Source organism: Gymnogyps californianus, chromosome 2 (genome assembly GCF_018139145.2).
Source record: "Gymnogyps californianus isolate 813 chromosome 2, ASM1813914v2, whole genome shotgun sequence".
In the NCBI taxonomy this organism is placed as follows: Eukaryota; Metazoa; Chordata; class Aves; order Accipitriformes; family Cathartidae; genus Gymnogyps; species Gymnogyps californianus.
Genome location: NC_059472.1, coordinates 34,986,790 through 35,007,887, shown reverse-complemented (window position 1 = coordinate 35,007,887; position 21,098 = coordinate 34,986,790). Strand labels below are relative to the sequence as shown.

The 21,098-nt window shown below is 38.2% G+C and overlaps 1 protein-coding gene across 3 annotated transcripts in view; it reads right to left on the bottom strand.

Moving 5' to 3' along the window:
* STAU2 (staufen double-stranded RNA binding protein 2) overlaps nt 1-21,098 on the bottom strand; it is a 173,003-nt gene that overhangs the window by 50,124 nt on the left and 101,781 nt on the right. For 2 of the 3 annotated variants that reach the window (XM_050890762.1, XM_050890764.1), the window contains exon 13: nt 12,584-12,697. The exons of the other annotated variant lie outside the window; for it this stretch is intronic. In XM_050890762.1, coding sequence (XP_050746719.1) covers nt 12,584-12,697 — 114 coding nt within the window. The remainder of the gene's footprint in view (nt 1-12,583; nt 12,698-21,098) is intronic. 3 annotated transcript variants of the gene reach the window in all.

Here is a 21,098-nt window from a genome sequence, read left to right as displayed (position 1 = left end):
ATGAATGCAAGTAAGAAACTGATGTAATCTGTGAGATATTTCAAAATAATTAATTTGAGAATAAGAAAAGAACTTTTATTGTGTAAACTCTCTCTATTTGCCTTTTTTAAAAGGATCAGAAAACTGCAGCAGTTGAACCTTTGCTAAATGAAGGTAACAAGCAATCTTTTGAACTGGCCTCTAAATTAAGAACACGTAATTGCCTGAGAAAGGGTATTTGATCAAAAGGGTTTTAAGTGTAACTTATCAGGAGAGTTCCAAAAAACTCCACAAGATCCAATTTATTTAAATGAGGGCCAAAAAACTTTCAAATTTTTGCAAATTTTCTCGAAGTAGTTTGACATGTCTAAATTGTGTATTTGCCAGCATGTCAGACTCCTGTGCTAATATTTTTGTTCTGTAAGGGCAAATGGGGCTTTAAGCATTTTTGGGTCAAGCCAACGTTTGATGCCTCCTTTTAATTTCCTTAACTCCCTCTCAAACCCACATCTTCTTGCTTAACTATTTTGCAGCTTAGCAAATTATAGCAAACATCCCTTCCAATTTTTTTCTTTTCTATTATTTTCCTCACAAGCGTGGACAGACACATGATGACAAAAAAAGTTCTACACACTGATTCCTGTTTATTTTTTATTTAATTTGAAAGAATGAACCTGTTTTCTGGCACACTCCAAAATCAAACCCCAGGTCCTGCAGTATTATCTGCATTGATGAACGGAGGCACCCTGGGAAGCCCCACTCACATGAACAAAGCTTCATGTACGCCCAGCTGTCCCCTAAATGACTGAGAGTGTATTATTGTACCACTTCGCATAAATGACAATGGGGTATTGAATCAAATACAGCAACATAAAAATCTCCTCAATTCATAATTTCATACAGCATGCTGTGCTAGAAAAAATTACCCCAATTATTCAAAACAATGTTAAAGTATGAAATATTTAGGGAGTAGTCTGAAATAGGACTGACTTGCTGAACGGCTCGACATTTGAAGTAACGGTTAAACAGGATTTCTACGATCTCACAAACCAGATAAAATCTTTATGTTACTGGGACGAGCCTTGTAGCCAGTATCAGCAAAAGGTGTGTTTTTTGAGTAAACAGCTGAGGCACGACGGGTACAGGGACTGCTCAGAGCCCCACTGCTATCAGCATACAGAGAATGGAGCCTTTGGCATTTGTCTTACTTTATCAAGCTGCCAATATAGGAGGTTCAGCAACAGCAGAGGTATAAACATATGCCAAGATGTCCTTTATGAATCCATGCCATGTAAGCAAGTTTTAAAAATCCTGAAGCAAATGTAAAGGTTTTTTATAGACAGCTGAAGAGCTGCATGCTGAGGAAGGGAAGCTCTCATTTTGTCTGCAGGTTATGCTTAGAAGAATTACACAAGGGAGGAAGAAGAAGAATTTCTGCGTACTGCTGGGGAACACAGTGACTCCAGCTGAACATGTCTTACTACCTTAAATTGCCTTTGTAGCCTGACCTAGCAGTCCCTGCTTGGGGTCCATGCGGCAACTTCCAACCATGAGGAGCACGTGGCTGGGAGGTTTGAACAACACCACCACCAGCTGGATATGTACTAGTGGCAGGGATGGGGTTGGCTGTAGAGCAAGGTAAGCATATTCTTCCTGAAAAATATATATACATTGGAAAAAGCAGTTTTGTATTGGCTAAATCTGCTCCCAGACTTGGGACAGGTATTCTGCAATTTCAACTGTAAATAACTTTAGAAACTTTGAAGTTATCTGTTATAGTTTGCTTGGCTTTGGTCATTTGTAGTGAAAAGCAAAGGGCAAGATTCACTTGGTCGATACTGGACTGTGGAAAATCATAGCTTAAAGCTCTTTGACTCCCAGGAGGATCCGAATCCGTCTTTTCACCTTTCAGAACAATGCCCTAACTGCCATTTTGTGGGGTATTACAAAATGAGAATTCCCCCAAACTCTTCTGCTCATGCAGCCCTACTGAGCACACTGTTAGTGCGCCAAAGAAGATGACTACTCTGTGCTTATCACTTTGTGTTCCTGTGGCTACCCAGCTGTGCTGCTCTGTAGCTTGAGGAGGGTTCCTACAGAGGATTCACGCTCCTGCGGGGACAGGCATAGAATAAAACTTACATCTTCTGCATCTTGCGTGAGTGCGTGAACCACTGAGCTCGTAGGTAAAATAATTCATCATCTTTCCCACCAGTTTTGTGAATCTCAGCCATTTTCCTAGTTTCCCTACAAATGCCCAAGTACAAAACAAATTATTTTTTTTGGCTAGAAGCATTTTTTTTCTTTATTTTGGACCAATTTGAACTGTTTTTTTGAGGGCATGAAGGATGAGAGAGGAGATTTTGGACTGTAAAATCAATTATTTGTATAGCCGTAAGGATCTGTGGAAAACTAGGTCTCACAGTCTCTCTAATGATGGGAAAGAGAAAGAATGAATATGAAAAAATACGTATAAAATTTAAAGTTTAACTTAAGAGTTCACTGTTCTGGTTTTGCTTGATACCTCCATTTTAGTGTTTATTATCTCAAGTCCTGGATCCTTGAGAGAGTGAATTACTTGGAAGGAGTCTTACATTTAGCATATGTGAAGGATCTTGCTGGAATGAAGCATTTGTGTTGGAACACAGACAGTCTGTAAGGGCTATGAAATGGAGGACACAAGTACATATGGAGCTTCTGGGGATGCAGGAACTCCTGTATCAAGTGAGGATATTGCACATTTGATGCTTTGAAGAGAGGATTGGTTGGTGACTCCTTCCTGTCTCAAACAGTGGGATGTTCTGACTCGATGATTTGAGAAACCCAGTGTCACTACAAAAACCTGTATGTGAAATGAGTTTGGGAAACAAGAGAGGGATGCGGATTCTATGTTAAATGAGTTATAGGAAAGAATACAAACACCTTTTTCCCTGGAGATGTCTGACACTTTCCATCAGGGCATCAATGGCAATCATGTAAAAAAGGAAAGTGGAATCATATTCTCAGGTAAACCATTAGTGATCAAGCTAGGGTAAGTCTTCAGCTCTTTCTTGATGGGGTATTTAAAAACCATCCAGGGAAGAAAGCAGGATGTTGTTGCACCATGGATGTCTAGGAACTGAGTTTAATCTTAGTGCTCCTAAACATAGCTCCACAACTTCCTCATGAACAGCAGAGATCCAGACCTTTAATGTACCGATCCGTGTTACAGGTAGCCTAGCTAAGAGAGTAACTTTAGAACTGAACTTTAAATTGGACAGGAACTTGCCATAATCTGCACTGAGCATGCATGCATGACTACTTTTATACTCTTCCCACTACTTGACAAAACTATTGACTACTTGACATTGTTCCTCTGGTAATCCTACCTCTGCCCAGAATAGACACAAGTTTGCCTACAACAGACTGAGCAAAGTGCTTCAGCACTAAAAACATGGGCCAAACTACATACAGATGAGTGCGTAAGTTATGTAGACATAAAAGATGACAGGAGTTTGCTGTGGGAACGTGGTGCTGGAAGACAGTCCAAGTTTATAGAAGTGCTTAGACTAGCCCACCACCAGGGCTGGTTATGTTGTGTAGACCTATCTCAAAAAGAAGGAAAAATTGTTTAAACTCTGAGCAGACAGTCAGAGGAAAATTGTACCAATTTGATGAAACTAAAGTGGTGACGGAGAGGAGCGCTCAGTTTTGTTATCCCACTGTATTTCACAGTACATAAGCTTGGCTATTCCCCTGTAATTACTTATAAAACCCGGCCTCCTTCATTTCCCTTGAAGTCTATTGTTGGAACATTTATTATGAGATCCTGGCTTCTTGAAATGAATCCTTGAAATGAAGGGGTGTAGGATGTCAAATTTAGTTTTTACTTGCACGATGTAGATCCAGGGGTTGTATGATGATTATGCAAACAAAAAACTGTGAAACTTCATTTGTACTAGGTGAATGCATAATGTCAGCCATGTGATATTATTTCAAGAGAAGTGGAAAAATTAGGTGGCAAACACAATTTTGGCAAAAGCACAGTTCTTCAGATGCAACATGTGCAAATCATTATTTTGTCTTGTAGAATGGTTAAGGAAATGTATTTTGAAATGGCAATTATATAATTAGTGTGTTAAGCAACTTCATTGAATGACAAGTGATTAAACACGTATCAACAAACAGACATAGCATTACTTTGATTAGTGTGTGGAAAATGCCACAGAATAACTCTGGTAAGTACAGGGTAGGCAACAGAGTTGAGTGCACATTTTGCTAATACCTTTCTTTGTCTAAAATGGAGGTGCCTACAAAATAGGCAACTGGGTTTTGACTGAGTGTTAGTTTTAATTCATAAGGTTTGAAAGGCTTTACCAGTCCTAGAAATTAAAACGAACATAGCTATTAAAATGAAAATGCTGCCCGTCAGGGGTCAAGATGAAAAATCCAGATCCTTGTCAATCCCAACTGCAAGACAAGCTACTAGGGGGGTCTCCTTCCACTTCATTTTTGCCTCCATCTCTGTCACCAACTTTTGTCTAGTAGGTGTATGTCTATCCATTTTTAACTGTTGAGTAGGAGAAGAACCTACCTCTGTTGTCTTCCCTCTGTTTGTTCCTGCCAGGGAAAAAGCTGTTAGATTTCTTGATACTGCAAGTGGGCTGAATCTCCTGCTGCAGTGTGACAAGGCAGAAAACTAACTGACACTTTTAGCTTTTCCAGACTTCTCCAATACCTTTCCCTTTTAAGGTTCTTCCCTTCCCTAACAACCACAGCAGCAAGAAAATTCAAGATTTTTACATTTCACCATTGGCCAGCTGAGCCTAAAGTAACAGCAAAACAAACCAAACCAGAAACAGATTGCAAACTAAGGATAGCGAACAGCTGGCCTGTGGTCCATGGAAGGCTGGCTCACTGCATGTTGTCAATGCCTTTCTTTTCACTTCCACATGCTATACTGCACTGAAAGCCTGCTAAGGTATTTTAATGCAAGCAGCTGCTAAGGGTGCAGTTCCAAAACAGCTAAACTTCTCTAGGTCAGGGCTGCTACGATCCTGGTCTTCCTCCCTCCTTCTGTGTGCATTCCTGTTCTCTTCTTTATGACGGATCATGCTACTGCACAGTGAACAGGTTTAAGGGTACTAAACAAGACAAACATTTCTACAAGAAAATCACTTTTCTGTACAGTTAATTTTTGCCTCATCCTCTTCAAGTGACATTTTACAAGGTGGGTAAGCTGATCTAATAGCTTGCTGCTGTGGAAGGGGATGGCTCCCTCTCCTCTTCTCTTGGCTAGGCAGTCCTGATGTCTCCCTTGTTTCAGTTCTGGTACTCATCTAAGCCCCAGTGGATCAGTTCAACTCACGTAGCTGGCTAAAAACTTGGGTTAGTTTCTGCCAGGTCAGTGGTTTAGGAAGCAGCCAGGATTGGAGATGAAGTCAATGGGAAGGAACAACCAAGGTAGAGTCTCCCACCTTGAAGATATTCAAAAGCTGCCTGGACACAGGCCTGGGCAGCCTGTTCTAGGTGGCCGTGCTTGAGCAGGGGGGTTGAACCAGATGACCTCCAGACGTGTCTTCCCACCTCAACCACTCTGTGATTCTGTGAACCTCACCACTCTTATGAAACCTCACCGATAGTTGTCACCAGGATATCTCACCATTTTTTTGTTTCCAACAGAGGAGGAAACAGTCCCCAAACCAGACATGGTCTTTGTTTGTCATCATTGACACCCTGAGCATGTAAGATAGCCAGAGACTGCAACAGTTGCATTTCATACCCTGCTAACATTACTGTGTAAACAAACATGCATACACAGAGCACTGAAAAATCTTATTCTGGGTCTGCAGCAAGAGGCAGTCACATTGGGAAGCTACTCAGGAAACCCTGAATGAGAGAACTGAAAGGGTCTGGCAGGGAGATAGCCGTGCCTTGGTTTACATTCTGTTCCCATTTGGCAGTTAATTAGTAACTCACTTTTTGAAAAGGAAAGATCACACATCCTGAACAAATACAAACGATTGATCTCGGGTTCATCAAGGAAAACTTCAGCAGCTGCCAGGGAAAAGCAAATTTTCTGTCACGTACATCCAGATTGAGATAATGTGAAACAGAAGATGAAGAATACGGAGAGAATGTACCAACGCTTCCACACACAGTCGTGGGGAGCACAGCAGACGAGGAAAAAGTACCAAATAGCAGACAACAACCTAGTGAGCCTAACTAAAACCTGATGGGATGACTCCTGACTGCAACGTCAACCTAAGAGGTGCAACTTGCCTGACACAACAAGAGAAGAGTGAAGCGTGGTGCTACATATCAAAAGCAGTTTATATTTCTGTTCCATGTGAACTGCCTTTTTCGGAGCACCAGGCACTCAGCTGTGGCCATGCCTGACCCACCCTGAAGGTTACGGAGTCATCAAGGAGAAGGCAGCAGCCAGCCAGATCACATCGGCAGGAGAAGGAGACCTAGTTGCATGAGATCTTTTTACAAGATCAGGTAGGAGTCCTGATGCTGAAGGGGCTGTGATGGAATCGCCAAGCTTTGGGAAAACTGCTAGAAGATTTTTACTGAGTCAAACTGAAGTTTTCTCATTTTATTGAAGAAGCCACCCCAAAGAAATGAGAACTGCATTTACAGTAAATCAAGTAGAAATGAGCTGACAAGTGAAGCATGTAACACCAGCCAAAAACAGGAATACATGTATTTTTTAAAGAAAATCCTAACATTTTCTCATTTTTTGGGTATGTCCAGGACACAAACACCCACTGTGAAGTAAATCTGAACATCTGGAAAATACTAATTTCACCTTAGAACAAAATTAATTTTAAGCAGGAATTAATGTAGTGTCCAGCAAATAATCTTTTTTTCTGATGTGGAAAGGTATCTTAACAAAAAAACCAATCCCATTCATCTTTTTTGGTTACAGCACTGGACAAATTCTCATCCTCTGCATACTCACTGACTACACCATTAGTTTTTTGGGCTTTTGTTTTTCATACAGATAAGTCAGTCAGTGACTCTGGCTGGTATAAATTCCCTAGATGCTGCCTCCCAAGCATGCTCTACAAACAACTCTCAGACCATAACAAATACAGAGATGTGGACCTTCATATGTATTATGTGTTTGCTGTTACAAGGTAAAGTTCTTCTTAAACCTTAAGTTTCAATGCTCCAAGCACCTTCCCTCGAGCCTGTCACCCATCTCCGAGGTCTTTTGTCCCTAGAGAACTACTTCCACCTTTGCCGTATTCAAATGACATCAGGAGCTGCTCACCTCTGGGCATCACCACAATCCATTAACCCTGCCCACAAATGCCTGTTTGCAGGCCAACAATGATCGTTTGCTACATACTGCGTTTCAACTTGCTTGTCACTGCTGTCTGTCAAGCTTTCCATCAGCGATTTCTGAAACTGCTGAGCGTGGCATCTTCCTTTCAGTACAGACCCTCCCTGTTGGACTCTCTTATCAAGTCTATCTCATCAGTAGCTCTTCCACTTCTACAATTTCTGCCCCTGCATATTCTCTTTCCAGCTATTTTTATACTTGAAAATAAAAGTGATAATAGCGGTAGATTATACATAACATTACACAATTGTTATCTGTCCTAGAAAATAAAAGTATTCTATTTTATGCATTGTAAAGTGTAGGAGAGTTCTAAAAACATGGTCTAATATACAACACAAATATAATGGATGGGATTAAGAAAGCATGGACTAAAAATATAAGTGTAAAAGATTCATTGTCATCTTTAACTTTAACAGCACATCTCATTGGGACTATTGGGTGAAGTAAACAGCAGAAGTCAGTAATAAACAAATGGGCAGTATTGCCAGCTCCAAAACCCACACATATGTTAAAACCTCCAAAATAATCAAAAAGTATTAAATTAATGAGACTTCAAGAAAACACACTGGTCTTTGATCTGTCTCCTGAAATTTAAGTAGAGAACTGGTCACCCCTCAATGAACATCAAGTTACTGGGGGTTAAAAACTCAGTTGTACAGGTAGAGTGTTCCATGGCAAGCATTCAAAAATCTCAAATGGGCCCAATCTGTTCTTCCTCATCACCAGGACTGACTTTAAAATAATTTTATTAAAAAACTAATGTTCATACTTTCAATTTGCCTGCTGTTTGGCAAGCCTTAAGAATGCACCCAAGATGTTTTTTCTAGGGTTTTCTTCATAGCTATGACAACCACAGGGGTATGATACTCCTGAAGCAGAGCTCTACAGTCACTGAGAGCTGAAGCATTCAGAAAAGCAGCAATTATTACAAAGCCACTAAAGATGGTAACACTGCAAGTTTCCAAAATACACAGGCAAACATGGAAGCTGAGTTTGACACTGGCTTGTTCAAGATATAGCAGAAGTAGAAGTGTCACTTCTTAGATTGAAACTATGTCACAGGCCATCTTGTATGACACAGGCTGTCAAATTTAACCTAGCTACCATTATAGTGAGTCCAATAATTTGTGCTGAGTGAAGTACATCTCTAACAACTTTATGGTGCTGACTAGAATTCTTTAGGGGAAACAGAAATCTCTATTTCCTTCAATAGTTTGCTTTGATAGCATTGCATCTTCTAACTAAAAGTTCTTGGTATGTCTGTGCTCAAGAATTCAAAGAGCTTTTTATATAACCCATTTTGCTAAAGCTGAAAGGTATTTATTTGTATCAGTAACAAGCAATTCAGTGTTCAATACTTTGAGAAGCTAAGCACGCAGAACTCTCTAAGACTTTCAGACTAAGCAGTAGAGAAGATGTCCTTATTCATTTTGGTGGGGTTTTTGAGCACCCTCTTCCACTTAGCTCTAATTTCCTCTCTTTATCCCACTTCCATGGCCTTTAGATGTTCACTGCCCCATTTCTCTGCACTTTCTTAGTTTTCTGCTCTATTCCACCTATTTTTGCTTATATAGCCGCCTATCTTTGGATTTTTCCCTTTTCTGTCTCCCACTCCTCATACCTTGAATTTTCTTAGTGACACAAATAGAACAACTACCTGGACTTCCTGTTACTTTATACCACTCACATTCAATTCATTCCTCTGCTTCACACCGTATGCCTAAAGTCTATCAATCATAAGCCCTGAGGACAGGTTGTCTCCAGTCCCACAGCAAGGTAGAAAATAGCAGGATTCATTACCATTAAGGACAAACTCAGGTTTGCTTAAGAAAGCCACTAGAAAGCAGTGACCATTTTAACTAAAAGCTGCTTGTAGCTACATTCTACTGAAAAAAACAAAGAATAGTGGCAATTAAGGAAAGAGAAATTTATAGTTAGAGTCAGATACTGGGCAACAGAAAATAGAAAAAGAAATCATTCAGGAAAAAAATATTCTAAACCCCATAAAATTTCTACTAAAGAGGTTGACATACCTGAATACAAAACCCAACAAAATATGTGGCAGGCTAGACTGCAGTGGTACTTTAGGAATGTTTCCCTTTTTTACTGTTTGCCAAAGGAAAAATGAAAGCCCAGCAACTGCTTCCACAATACCGCTTCATGACCAGATGAGATATGCCTTGTCAATCAGACATTTGAAATACACACTAATTAGTGTACCAGTATGAAATGTTTATTTTAATCTGAAATTGTTCAAATGAAGTATGTGGGGAAAAAATTTAAACTCATTAAAATCACAAGCTAAACCAATCTAAAGAATGAAAACTCCCTACAAAGTATAGGAAAAGAGCAAGTGACTTGAAAAACTGCTGTGTCAAGTCTTGGCATATTTGAAAAAAGCAAGATAACATACTTATGTAGGATTGTAACCACACTGGTATCTGCTGGGTAACAAATCCCCCACCGGATGCGAGTAGAGAGATATATTACAAAAGACAAGTCCAATCTAAAAGGTAGACTATAGTGCTGGAGATGCCATTGGGAACCTGTTTTTCTTTTTTTTTTTTAATTTCTGTTTCTTTTTTTGATCAAGGTATGTGGTCAGCTGTGGTTCTTCTGCCACAGTATAGTGACAAATCTGGTATACAGCTTTTTTATTAGATATTCGCACACAACAGAGTCACTTTCCCACAAACTATTCCAGAGTCTCATTCAGACAGTTTTCCGTTTAAAAAACCTAGAAATTACAAAATCTATATTATAGAATGAACATGAGAAAAATTATCTTTATAAGCACAGAAGTGGACAGATCCTGAAGTCAAACTATGTCAGGCCTCATAGCTGACACAAATCAACATGCCTCCATTGAAATCACAGGCTTTCAGGTGACTAGTTCATCCTAATTACCATACAATACAAAAGAGATGATTTAAAAGTAACAGATTACATAAGTTAAAGAAAAGTTTCTAGAATTCAGGTTTTATAGCATATGTCTACCTTGCACTTATTTCATTTGAAACTTTAAAATGCGGATAATTCAGCTTAACAAAGCTACAGCAGTTCTGTCTCCTATTTTTATAAGAAGAATAACGGTATCAAATAAACCTCCTGTGTGGGAAATTGTAGAAAAACAAGCAAAACCACACAGGAACAAGAAAGAAAAGGGGATTTTTTTTTTTTTTTAGTTAGTCCATTAAGAGCTCTAATTTTGTCACTAATTAATTAATTCCAGTGCCTGACAAACACTTGATGTGCTTTCTGTTTATTTGGTAATGATTCATTTTTCTCTATTTATTCAGGTGATGGTAAATAATGCTTCAATCCAATCCTGCCATCCCCCTTATCAAACACAACCAGTCAATAGCATTCCTCTTCTCCAGAAAGTGGAATTCCTTTGATATTTAGGAAGAGGTCAAGTAGAAATTTGTGAATCCTGTCCAGTATGTGGATCTATTTTGTGACCCACTCATTGGCACTTGGCTTTTACAGGATTATTTTCTTTTGCTCTCAGCTCAGATGAAATCTTTGCACAAGTGATGTGGGTTCAGTAACGCAACAACCACCCCATCATGCAATGACAAAACATTTTTCTTTCCTTTTTAAGTACCCTGTGGAACATTACATAACTAAAACCAACGATGAACATTTTTTACACTTCAAATTGAAGCAAGATTAGGAATTCTAGCTACATAATGGCCCAAGCAAACTTAATTCTACCTATTTGTGCACATGCTATGATACAATATTCATCTATGTGATTTTATGCATATTTTTTTTTCCTCCCAGAAGAATGTCCTGTTTGGAGCACTGAATGGGTACACTTGGGATCAAACTAATGCTGCACATAATCTGGAATTTCCTAATTTCTAGGTGCTTGACTTTGCAGGCTCAATAACACTTTTTCATTTAGATGTCTTAAATATATAATTATTCAGATGACTTAAATGTGCTTTTTGCTTACAAAGTCTTTTTTCTGTTTATATATCATACTCTAGCCTAAATAAATGCTAAGACAAAGGCCAAGCTGGCTGGTAGCCCAGAATGTAGTTATTACCAAATTGACAGGGACCACCTTAAATTCATTGAAATGTGTAAATATTGTATTTGAGTTATAACTAAATTTTAAAAGGCGATCTTTACTGAAAGAAAAATGGAGCGACTTTAGAACAGCATAAACAAGTTGCTGGATGAAATGAGCATTGAATGTCGAAGTACGGTCTGGCTTACCACAGCTCTCCATTACTGTAAAACACCAAACACTTAAGGACAGGAAGTGTCCTCATGTTACCATGTAAATAACTAATGGGCTTAGTTTATGTTAACAACTAACTTAGAAACTTCCAATAAAAAAAACCACCAATCAAAAATATGGCTAAGAGTGTCTGAAATTTTTCCGCAAAAGTAACTAATTCTGATAATTTTTAAGGTGACTTTTCCTTTTTCCTTAGAGAATCTTACACAGAGTCTGATAAAATGTACGGTAAATGAGAACACAGTACAATTTAAAGATGGCCTGCAAAGGCAAATAAAACCGGTACTTTTTCCAATCTACTGAAGATCTGAAAGGTGCAATGTTTGGTTTAAAGTTTTCTTCTACTTGTTTCCTTTTTGCCTTTGAAACTTTTGGAGTATCAAAGTCTTGTCTTGCTCTTATACATAAGAGTGTTGGGGGACAAGAAGACTAGAATTGAAGTCCCCCTCAGTTCCCATCTGAAGCAGCAGGGTGATGAGTGATTAACATTGAGATTTTTTTTTTTCTCCTGGCTTTTTGCCAGAAGCTTGAATTAAACATTTTAAGAACGGCCAAACAAAATGGGAGTTTTAGACAGTCTGATTAAAAATCCCTTTCCCCTCTCAAATGCCAGTTTCTTGTGACAGATGATGGCTAGAGATGATGGCTTCATCTCTCTGCTTTTCCAGCTACCTGTAATCTTCTAGTAAAAATAGGATAGACAAGACCTGATACATACTTAAAATCAAACAAAACCTTTGCAGAAACCTTACATCTGACTTTAAAACCAAAGCAAGCTCTTCAGGCTTTCCTAATATGTCTTAAAAATAGGTAAAAGGCAATAAAGTTTTGTCTCCTTTTCAGGTCACTCTTTAGATCTAATCAGGATTTTACTATGGCAAGATAGGCAAATCCCAGTGACAAGAACACGCCATATGAAAAGCACAAGATGTGTTGAAATTTAAAATTTACTAATGCTGACATTCTGGCCTTACTAGATATTAATATAATTACAAGAGTGTGGGGTGAAGGTATTATACCTGGTCATGGCTGGCTTCAATGGAGCTTCCGATACCTTGGAAAGTCATCTGCACAGGAGACAGTGTCAAACAGGTCATACACTCTTTGCCATTTTGTCTATCACTGTAGTGTACCTATAACAGAATAACATACGTAATCTGCTAAACACCGGGTTTGTACAAGGGAGTCATGCTAAAATACTGTCCCTTTTCAACAAGTTTGTAAGAAGAATTCCAAACATTTACATTGAATTCATCTTTAATATAAAACAAGGAGTGTGTAAAATATTCTAGGTAGTCACATACTGAACTGGGGCCAAATTTTCTGTGATATGTCTGTTGGATAGTTCTTAAAGTGCAGTGTTCTTTGGTTTCTGAGACCTTTGAGACTGAATTCAAGGTGTTGTATCTATATAAGAATGTAGTTTCAAGTTATATTTTCCAGCCTAGATGTCATTTTTAACAGCATTTTGTAGCTTAGTTATAAAACATCCATGTAAATCATTATACCTCCACAAACTTGGCACTAATAGCTTAAATTTTTCAATTGTAATTCCATTTCTACTAAAATCCACTAACTCTTTTGACATGGCTAATGTTGTATATTTGAATTTGATTTTGTAACTAAATCAAAATGACAGATAAAATGGAGAAGAATTCACATTCTTCTTGAGATGTCTAGGCTATCCTTTTCTAAGAGTAACTCACTCCCTACTGATGTCAAGATGTGCATGTTGAACCTGAATCTTGCATGAAACACAGAGGAAGATAGTGCTTCTACTTGAATTATTCTCCTTGTCTTCAGATTCCCTTCAGAAAGTTCTTAAATCCCCTAAAGAAAGGAGGGATTTTAATATGTTGAGACAAAATGAAATTAAATGTTGCCAGTGTTTCATTATTAAGAACAGGTTGCCACTCATGCTGAATTGTTGAAATATTACAGTTCTCTGCGTAGCTCCTGGCTTCTAGACAGGCAGATCAAGCACTTTGTTCTACAGGAGAGGTGGAATTTAGTTTATGGTGGTAATTTACATTGGCTATGTGACCCCTGTCAGAAATGGAAAGAGAGATCAGCTCTGCTGGAGACAGACCTTTTATGTTAGTATCTATTTACAGCTGTAGAGCTCTCAGGCAAAAGTTACATGATAAAGCCTCATCTTGACATTTAGGCTACAAAATTTAACTTTATTATTTCTGAAGACAACTAGGAACCATATTGGAGTTATTCCTGTGGAAATTATTTAGTGACCTATATGATACTTAATTGTACACCATGCGTATTAAATCCCCTGTGCCTAACTCTTCTCTGCCACAGGTGCAAACTGGGAGTACTTCAGCTGAAGCAAAACCAGTGCAAAACTGGCTGAGTGGAAAACCAAGTCAGTGCTGTATTTCAGAATTACTTTACTGACAACACATCAAAACAGTTTTGCTGTGGCCAAAAGTAAGATACAGAACGCAAAATTCTTGTACTGTGTATAGAGATACCGATTTTACTCAGCACTTCTTGAAGCTTTCTGGATTATCCCTGTCTCTCTTCCTCTCAACCCCCACAATATGTGCCTACTAAATTGCTTGTGGCTCTCTGCCAGAAAAGCCATACTACTTACTTAGAAACCGCAAGAGGCCCCTTCACATATACAATGGTTTAACTTTGATTAATCGAAAGAGGTATGAAGGTATGAAATTTGGCTTGCAAATATAAACTGAAGTTCTTTAAATGTCAGGGACTACTGTTATGACAAGGACTTATCAAGCTTCCACAACTGTGGTATCTGGTTGCAAGCTAGATATTCTGCCGAGTACGTGTTGTGGGAATGCGATGTGGAGAAATGGGGTAGAAAAGCTCAAGAGGATGATTCTGTACTGCAAATACGGCATGGCAAAAGGGGCAAAATCTGGTGACTGAGAAAAGTACACGTCTTAGAGCACATATGGAGAAATGGAAAAATGGCATTTTCTGAACGGCATAGCACGTTTGTAGGCTTGTTTTTAACGAGAATTATATAATAAGGTTACTCTTGTCTAATGTCCACTGGAATAAAGCAAGCCTAACAAGCTGAAAGAACAGGAGATAACCAGAGGAAAAATTATGATTAGTATTACATGACACTATTATCTGCAATAGCAGATTTTATCCACACCCCCTTTAGAATCCCACATTGAAATTGCAATAAATTCAGAATTTTGGTATCTTTCTAGGCTTAACTTTCCTGAAGGAATTTCATCATGCACTTTTGGCCTCATCTGAATGTATCAAGGCCATTACTTTGTAATGTCTTAGACAACAGTCCTCTAATTATCTCTTGCCCTGTTGAAGCTCTTCAGTTGAACCAGAATAAACACTTTCTATGTTAATGATATGAATAGTGATATAAAAACCAGAAGACTGGACTTTCAATGGGGGACAGAATAAAACTTTGTCCTTTCATCAGATCTCTCTAGTCTACAGATTTGTGCAGTCAGCAGAAATATTCAGATTTCTTCTACATTTGGCATGCCTATGTGCTATTTCCCAGTAATCCTGTTTTGTTATTTATCAGTCCAGCTGCTACATTCTCAAACTCTCTATTTTATTCCTTTCTTCTTCAAATTTGATCTATGATCCAAAGTTTGGGGGGTTTTCTCAACCAAAAGTGCTAGGTATTTACCTATTTAAGCAGAATGTCTAAAATAAATAGGCACTCAGAAAGAAACAGTAGTAGTCGAATAGCTATCAAATAGTCTGAATAGCAGCAGATGCTTCTAGATTTTTGGCCAGCAGTATGCTGCAAATATTTCAGTTTAAATGTCCATGCTATTATGACTAAGTATGGGAGGAATCTGAATGTCTATAAAACTGGTTTAAGAATATCATATCATCTAAGGCAGGGGAACATGAAGGCACAGCAAATACTTGATTCAGTATCTGTGATCAAGGACTGGTGACTGAAGGCTGGCGAAGTGCTCCAATGGTGATTACATGGCCATTATTGAGATTCATGACAACAATAATACTTTTCTAAGTTCCTCAGTGCCTTAAGAGTCAAGAGTGCTTAACTTCAGTTCATCTCCGCAATAACTCTGTTAGGCAGGTAAGGACACTTTGTGGACAGACGTTAAATGACTCATTCAAATTCACTCGGCACTGGCAGGAGTGAATGGCGGTGCTGGGATTATAACCCATCATTAAGGCCTCTGGCCTAACCACAATTGGTCATTTTCCCTTTCCATATATTATGGAGGTAAAAATAAAAGTTATGAAAATAATTACTATCTATGTCCAGGACCTAATTTTCAGGCTTCAGGTTTTTGTAATTAAGGGACACTAGCAAATTAGCTCAGTGCATTTTAAGGATTAAACAGCAATGAAATTTCACTCATTAAAATTCAGAATGATTTATTTGGATAACATACAAGCAGAGATTTTATAGAACAGCATTAGGATCTGCTTAGAAAATAATGGCCAGCATACAGATGTCTGTAGTAAGGGTTGTGCAAGTTTCTGAGTAAAATGCAAGACTCCAGCCTCAGACTATTATGAGTGATTTACACGTAATTCTCCTCCAAGGTATCTCTACACAGCACAAAGCAGTGCCACAACAACAAGATCCTGGCAATAACTGGAAATGAGCTTGCTCATTTATTGGGAAAAGCATACAGCACCGCTAGCTTTTCTTCTGGGTAACTACATATGTGGAGTACCTGAGATAAATCATATATAACCAGCTCAGGAAACCCAAACACAGCACTCCATCGTGCTGTGTGGGCAGAGCACGAAACCTCCACGTGTAAAACACAAAGTGCATCCTGGGCATCAAAATAATGAAATAAATTCTAGAAGTATTTTTTTTCCACAAGCACATGCCATGGATTTACTCATACATATATGCTTTCATGTTCGATATTCACATGAGATGCAACTGTATATCCTTTTCACAGATTGCTTCAGTCAGGAACAAGCTGCATGGTATGAGTATGTATGGAGGGCTACTACAAACTGCCATATGTATATAGAAATGTATGCAAAGGTCTGAAACCATTTGACAACCATGTTGAAATTTGGCCCTTGTTTTTAATATTTTAAATTACTGAAGAGATGCAAATATTTTGATGGACATTTATAGCTTCACATAAAGGAAGATATAAGATGAATGTTTACAATGTTACAACTGAATGTGGAATGGCATAGCCAAAATTCTCAACCTTATATGTTATTTTATAAAGGAAAAACTAAATTACACTGCATAAAACTGCATAAGAAATTACATTTAAGGTTACTTCTATCATAATGCTGCTCCAAAAGCAGGAAATTTCCCATTTCTTTTGTATTTATCTAAAGATGTCTCTTGAATCTATCTTTACTAGAACACCCTTCCCTATGTGGAAGTGTTCTGATAGAAATGGTAAAAACATTGCAGGATTTGTCTTGCAATAAGCTACTTTAAGACACTGGATCAATATGCAATTTCAGATAATGGCCATAGTTAATCTGCATAAATTATTCTGTAAATACAATGTCCCTAACTTCAAGAACGGGATAGTCTGCTGGTCTTCAGTGGGCACTTCTGAATTTGAACATCTGTCCTTTTGCATGAACAAGGGCTATGGTTTAGTGATTCACAACTGAAGAAGGTGAGAGACCTGTTATACTTCTACATAGTAGTTAAGCTTAAGTATAATGTACTAAACTACTGTTAGAAACGAGCTAGCTGTGCATTAACAAGAGACCGAGGGGAGCAAAAATAAAGGCTACTACTTTCACACACTGCTGCTTAGATGTTCACAGTTTGAAACACAACTTCTGTCTGGCCAAACACTTTCTTTCTTGAACATTTAATAACTTAAAAAAATAATATGAATTACCAAAAGAAAGAAGTCATCTGTGACACTGGAGTTCATGTTTCCAAACCAAAAACTACTCTGAGTCAAAGCATCAGCAGGAGTCTTAGAATGCTAGACAGAAATAAACTAGGTAATAAAATGCCATTATGTTCAGCAATGCACAAATCTTCTGGATTGACAAGCCTGGACTATTTTGTTAGAACAAAGGATGGTATTCCTTTAAATCTGCCCCTTAAAGGGAAAGCACCCAATTTAGTCCTGAATTTACAGAATAATTTCCAAGATTTTAAATAGGTTGCTCTGGATTTACAGTGACAAGCAAACCAGAATGGGCTCAAAAATCAGATGTCAAAATAGTAATTTTGACTTGGACAGAAGTCTCATGAAACATTTTTCTCCCTTTAGCTTCCCAGTGAAATGCTTGTCTTTTCCATATTAGTCTTTCGTCTTCCTATTTCTGTTGCTTATCTACTGCTATTCATGTCATCTACTAAAAAAGAAATTAAACAATCCTGTTTGTTTGAGCTCAAACTCTGTTTCACGCATATTTATTGGTGAAGAAATACTCCTGGTGCGAAAATAAATTAAACATACTTGCTCATTTAAACCACTTTCTCAAAGCCAATATTAGGAGCTTTCACAGTATAGAATTCTCATACTTAAAAGCATGAATCCTTGTATTATCCATAGAGCTTTCCTAACAAATAATAGATTAGTCTCTTCAGACATGGAGCAGCATGAAAGAGATTCTGAACATGACTTTGCATTCTTACTACCTGCTTTACAATTCCATATATTTCATTTGTGAAAGTAGAACAGGAGTACAGTAAAAACAAAAAAATAAAATTGGGGAAAAAATCCTGTTGTATGAACAAAGTCTTTTATGAAAAGTTGAAGCATAGATACAAAAACCAAGACCGAGGTGAAAAAAATTGTCCCAGATGAAAAAATAAGACATACAAAAAAATTTTTTTCAAAAAATCACGAAAAAAGCGTTGAATCAAACTGTTTCCTGCAATGCTGGAGTTCCTTGATGTAGTGCGATTCCTAAATATAGTATTTTACTAATCTCAGCAGGGAGCTGGCTAACTGCATGCCCGTCAGATGTTTTTAATGGTCACCCCCTGTGGAACAAATCTAAGGAGTGCATGAAAAACACCCACATTTTAAAAAGTCCCCTTGCTAGATCATTAAGGAAAGATAAAGGCCTGTACATTCGGATGTGATATATAACACAATCATTGTGTCAAGAAAACATATGTTTGATTAGCACGCCTCAGGTTCATTAATCGCCGTGTCTGCTTCACAGCAGTGGGCAAAGTTTCCACCGTAGCTACTGCACGGAAGGGTAAAGACACTCGGTAGCTTAAAGACTGACAGTTCAGCAGTAAATCTTGAGCTATTCCAACATGCTCCTCTCTTACAGAGTTTGAATAGCAGCTGTATCATAGTCTTAAATCTTCATTAAAATACGGTCCTAGGGTTTAGACTAAGAAATAAACCATTACCATAAATAGGTAACAACAAGCAGACTAAAGGCATTGTCACAGGTTACTACGGTAGTATTTTATGTTCCTGACTATAGTAAGACCGACACTTGACATCTATAAAAACATGTGAAGTACAAATAAGAATGAAAAGACTGACTTGATACAGTTCCCAAAGAGAATATATAAAATATCTGCTAAATGCAAAGCAAGTTTATCATCTGAGCGAAAGAAGCTTGTATGTTCTTTTTTCCATGCTATTTAGACATCCTCTGAATTCAGAGCTCCTGTTTCAGTGATGCAGGAGGTCTGGAAAGCTTGGCTCCGTCAAGCAAGGGAGACCCAGCTCCGTCCTACCTCTGGATGTGATGTTTGGTTCTAATTAAGAGAAGATTAGCTAACACCACTGTTGTTGCAGCAGCGTACAGGATAAGCAGTACAGTAAGGTGCTTACTGTTTACCTTCCATCTGTTAAACCTTAACCCAGGTATGTATGTATAAAGACAGTGTTCCTGTGGAGCACATGCAAAGCAAGCAACCATATTTTCAATGGCTGGCATTCAAGAGTGAAGAGACCTATTTGTCTGATACGGAAGCTGAAATCAGGAGATGGGACACGACTTTCTATAAAATATCACACTTACATTGAAGAGTACCTTGCTACCCTGTTCACTTCCTCTATTCTATAACTAAGATATGTATTTTTTTGTAGACATAGTAGAGGCTAGTTTAACTACAGGGAGCTAAAACACTGAATACAATCTTCCCCCAAAAAAGTGAATAAGAAAAACATGATAAAAAAATAATAAATTAATTATTCAGAAATTAAAACACTGCAAAGCACTACAAAATAATGTAAGCTATAGCTGACATGGTTTTTGCAGAAACAACTTGTCTGCCTCTGATCCATTCACCCATAATTATTCAGGTAAATACTGTATTTTCAGGGAGAGGCGTTGAAATTAATTTTATAATTCACAGCCAAAGGAAATATGAAAAACTGGCAGCCCTGGGATCTCCTGTTTTCATCACATGGCCTAAAAAAAGGAGGGAGGTGAGGGAGTTTGTGTTCTGCTAATAAAGTACACAGAGGACGAGCATGGTATGGAGCATTTGTGGAGGAGCCTGTGTCTTGGGTATCATCCTGAACAACTGACTAAAGGGAGAGAGGAACTTGGTTAGTTTGTAGAGAGAAAATAGTTCAGGTTTAAAATCACTTTCTAGTAAAAGCATCAATGGAAATATGTTTTCAGGTACACTCTTTTTCATGATGAAGGTTGTCACTGGAGTGGAGTGAAGCAAGCATTAACCATTCTCTGTTTACAAACTGCATGTGAAAGCCCCAAACGCTGCATTAATGAAGAGGGAACAGGATCACTGTGAAATTGCAAGTACAAAACCGGCTGTTTGAGTTTGCTGAAAAGTCTGATGCTGATACAGACACTGGTTTTGTGCACTAACCTAGATATAGGGCAGGATGCAGAAAGAACCACCCTTCTTTAATTAAAACAAGAAACAATCATTTCACTTCTGACAATTATCCTGCTTCATTGTGCTCCCAGTTCTGAACGAGACTGAAGGAGACAACAGCCAAAAAAACCTCTGAAAGCCTCTGCTTCAAGTCACAGTGAGAGGAATAAACTGTAACTCATCTCTTTTCTCCTTCTTCACCTTTTCTTGTTGCTTCTCTTTTTAAGGTTTTTTGCTTGAGAGCTGAGTTCCCTTATTATAATTAAAGATAAACCCCAGTCTGCTATGAATTCACTGTCGCACTTTCACGTTTTTGCCAGCTGAAACTGCCAGTCTTTCAGAGTTTTGGCTGTATTCCAAGCCAACGTCCATAGCTAAGTTATCAAGTCACGTTAGGATTTACTTAGAAAGATTTTGGCAGGGAATGCGGCCCGGTGCGTTTAGTGCTGGCTGCAGTATTTCGAGAGATCCTGACAGCTTTTAAACTTTCTTATATGTAACCCCCCTAAATTCTAAAATTGGTTATGAAAATATAATTCACATTTTTTCCATGGACCAAGTTACATGCAGGGATATGTGGAAGGATTTTAATGGTTATTTGCAAGATGCCGAGGAGAAAAGCTAAAATGTTACCAAGGTGATATCCACACCACACCTGCGGACTCACGCAACACCATTAGCCAGTTATTCTCCATTTACCTTCTTTCCTTTTAGAAACTGAAACAAAAAAGAAGCACCTGGTTGTTTCTGGAGGC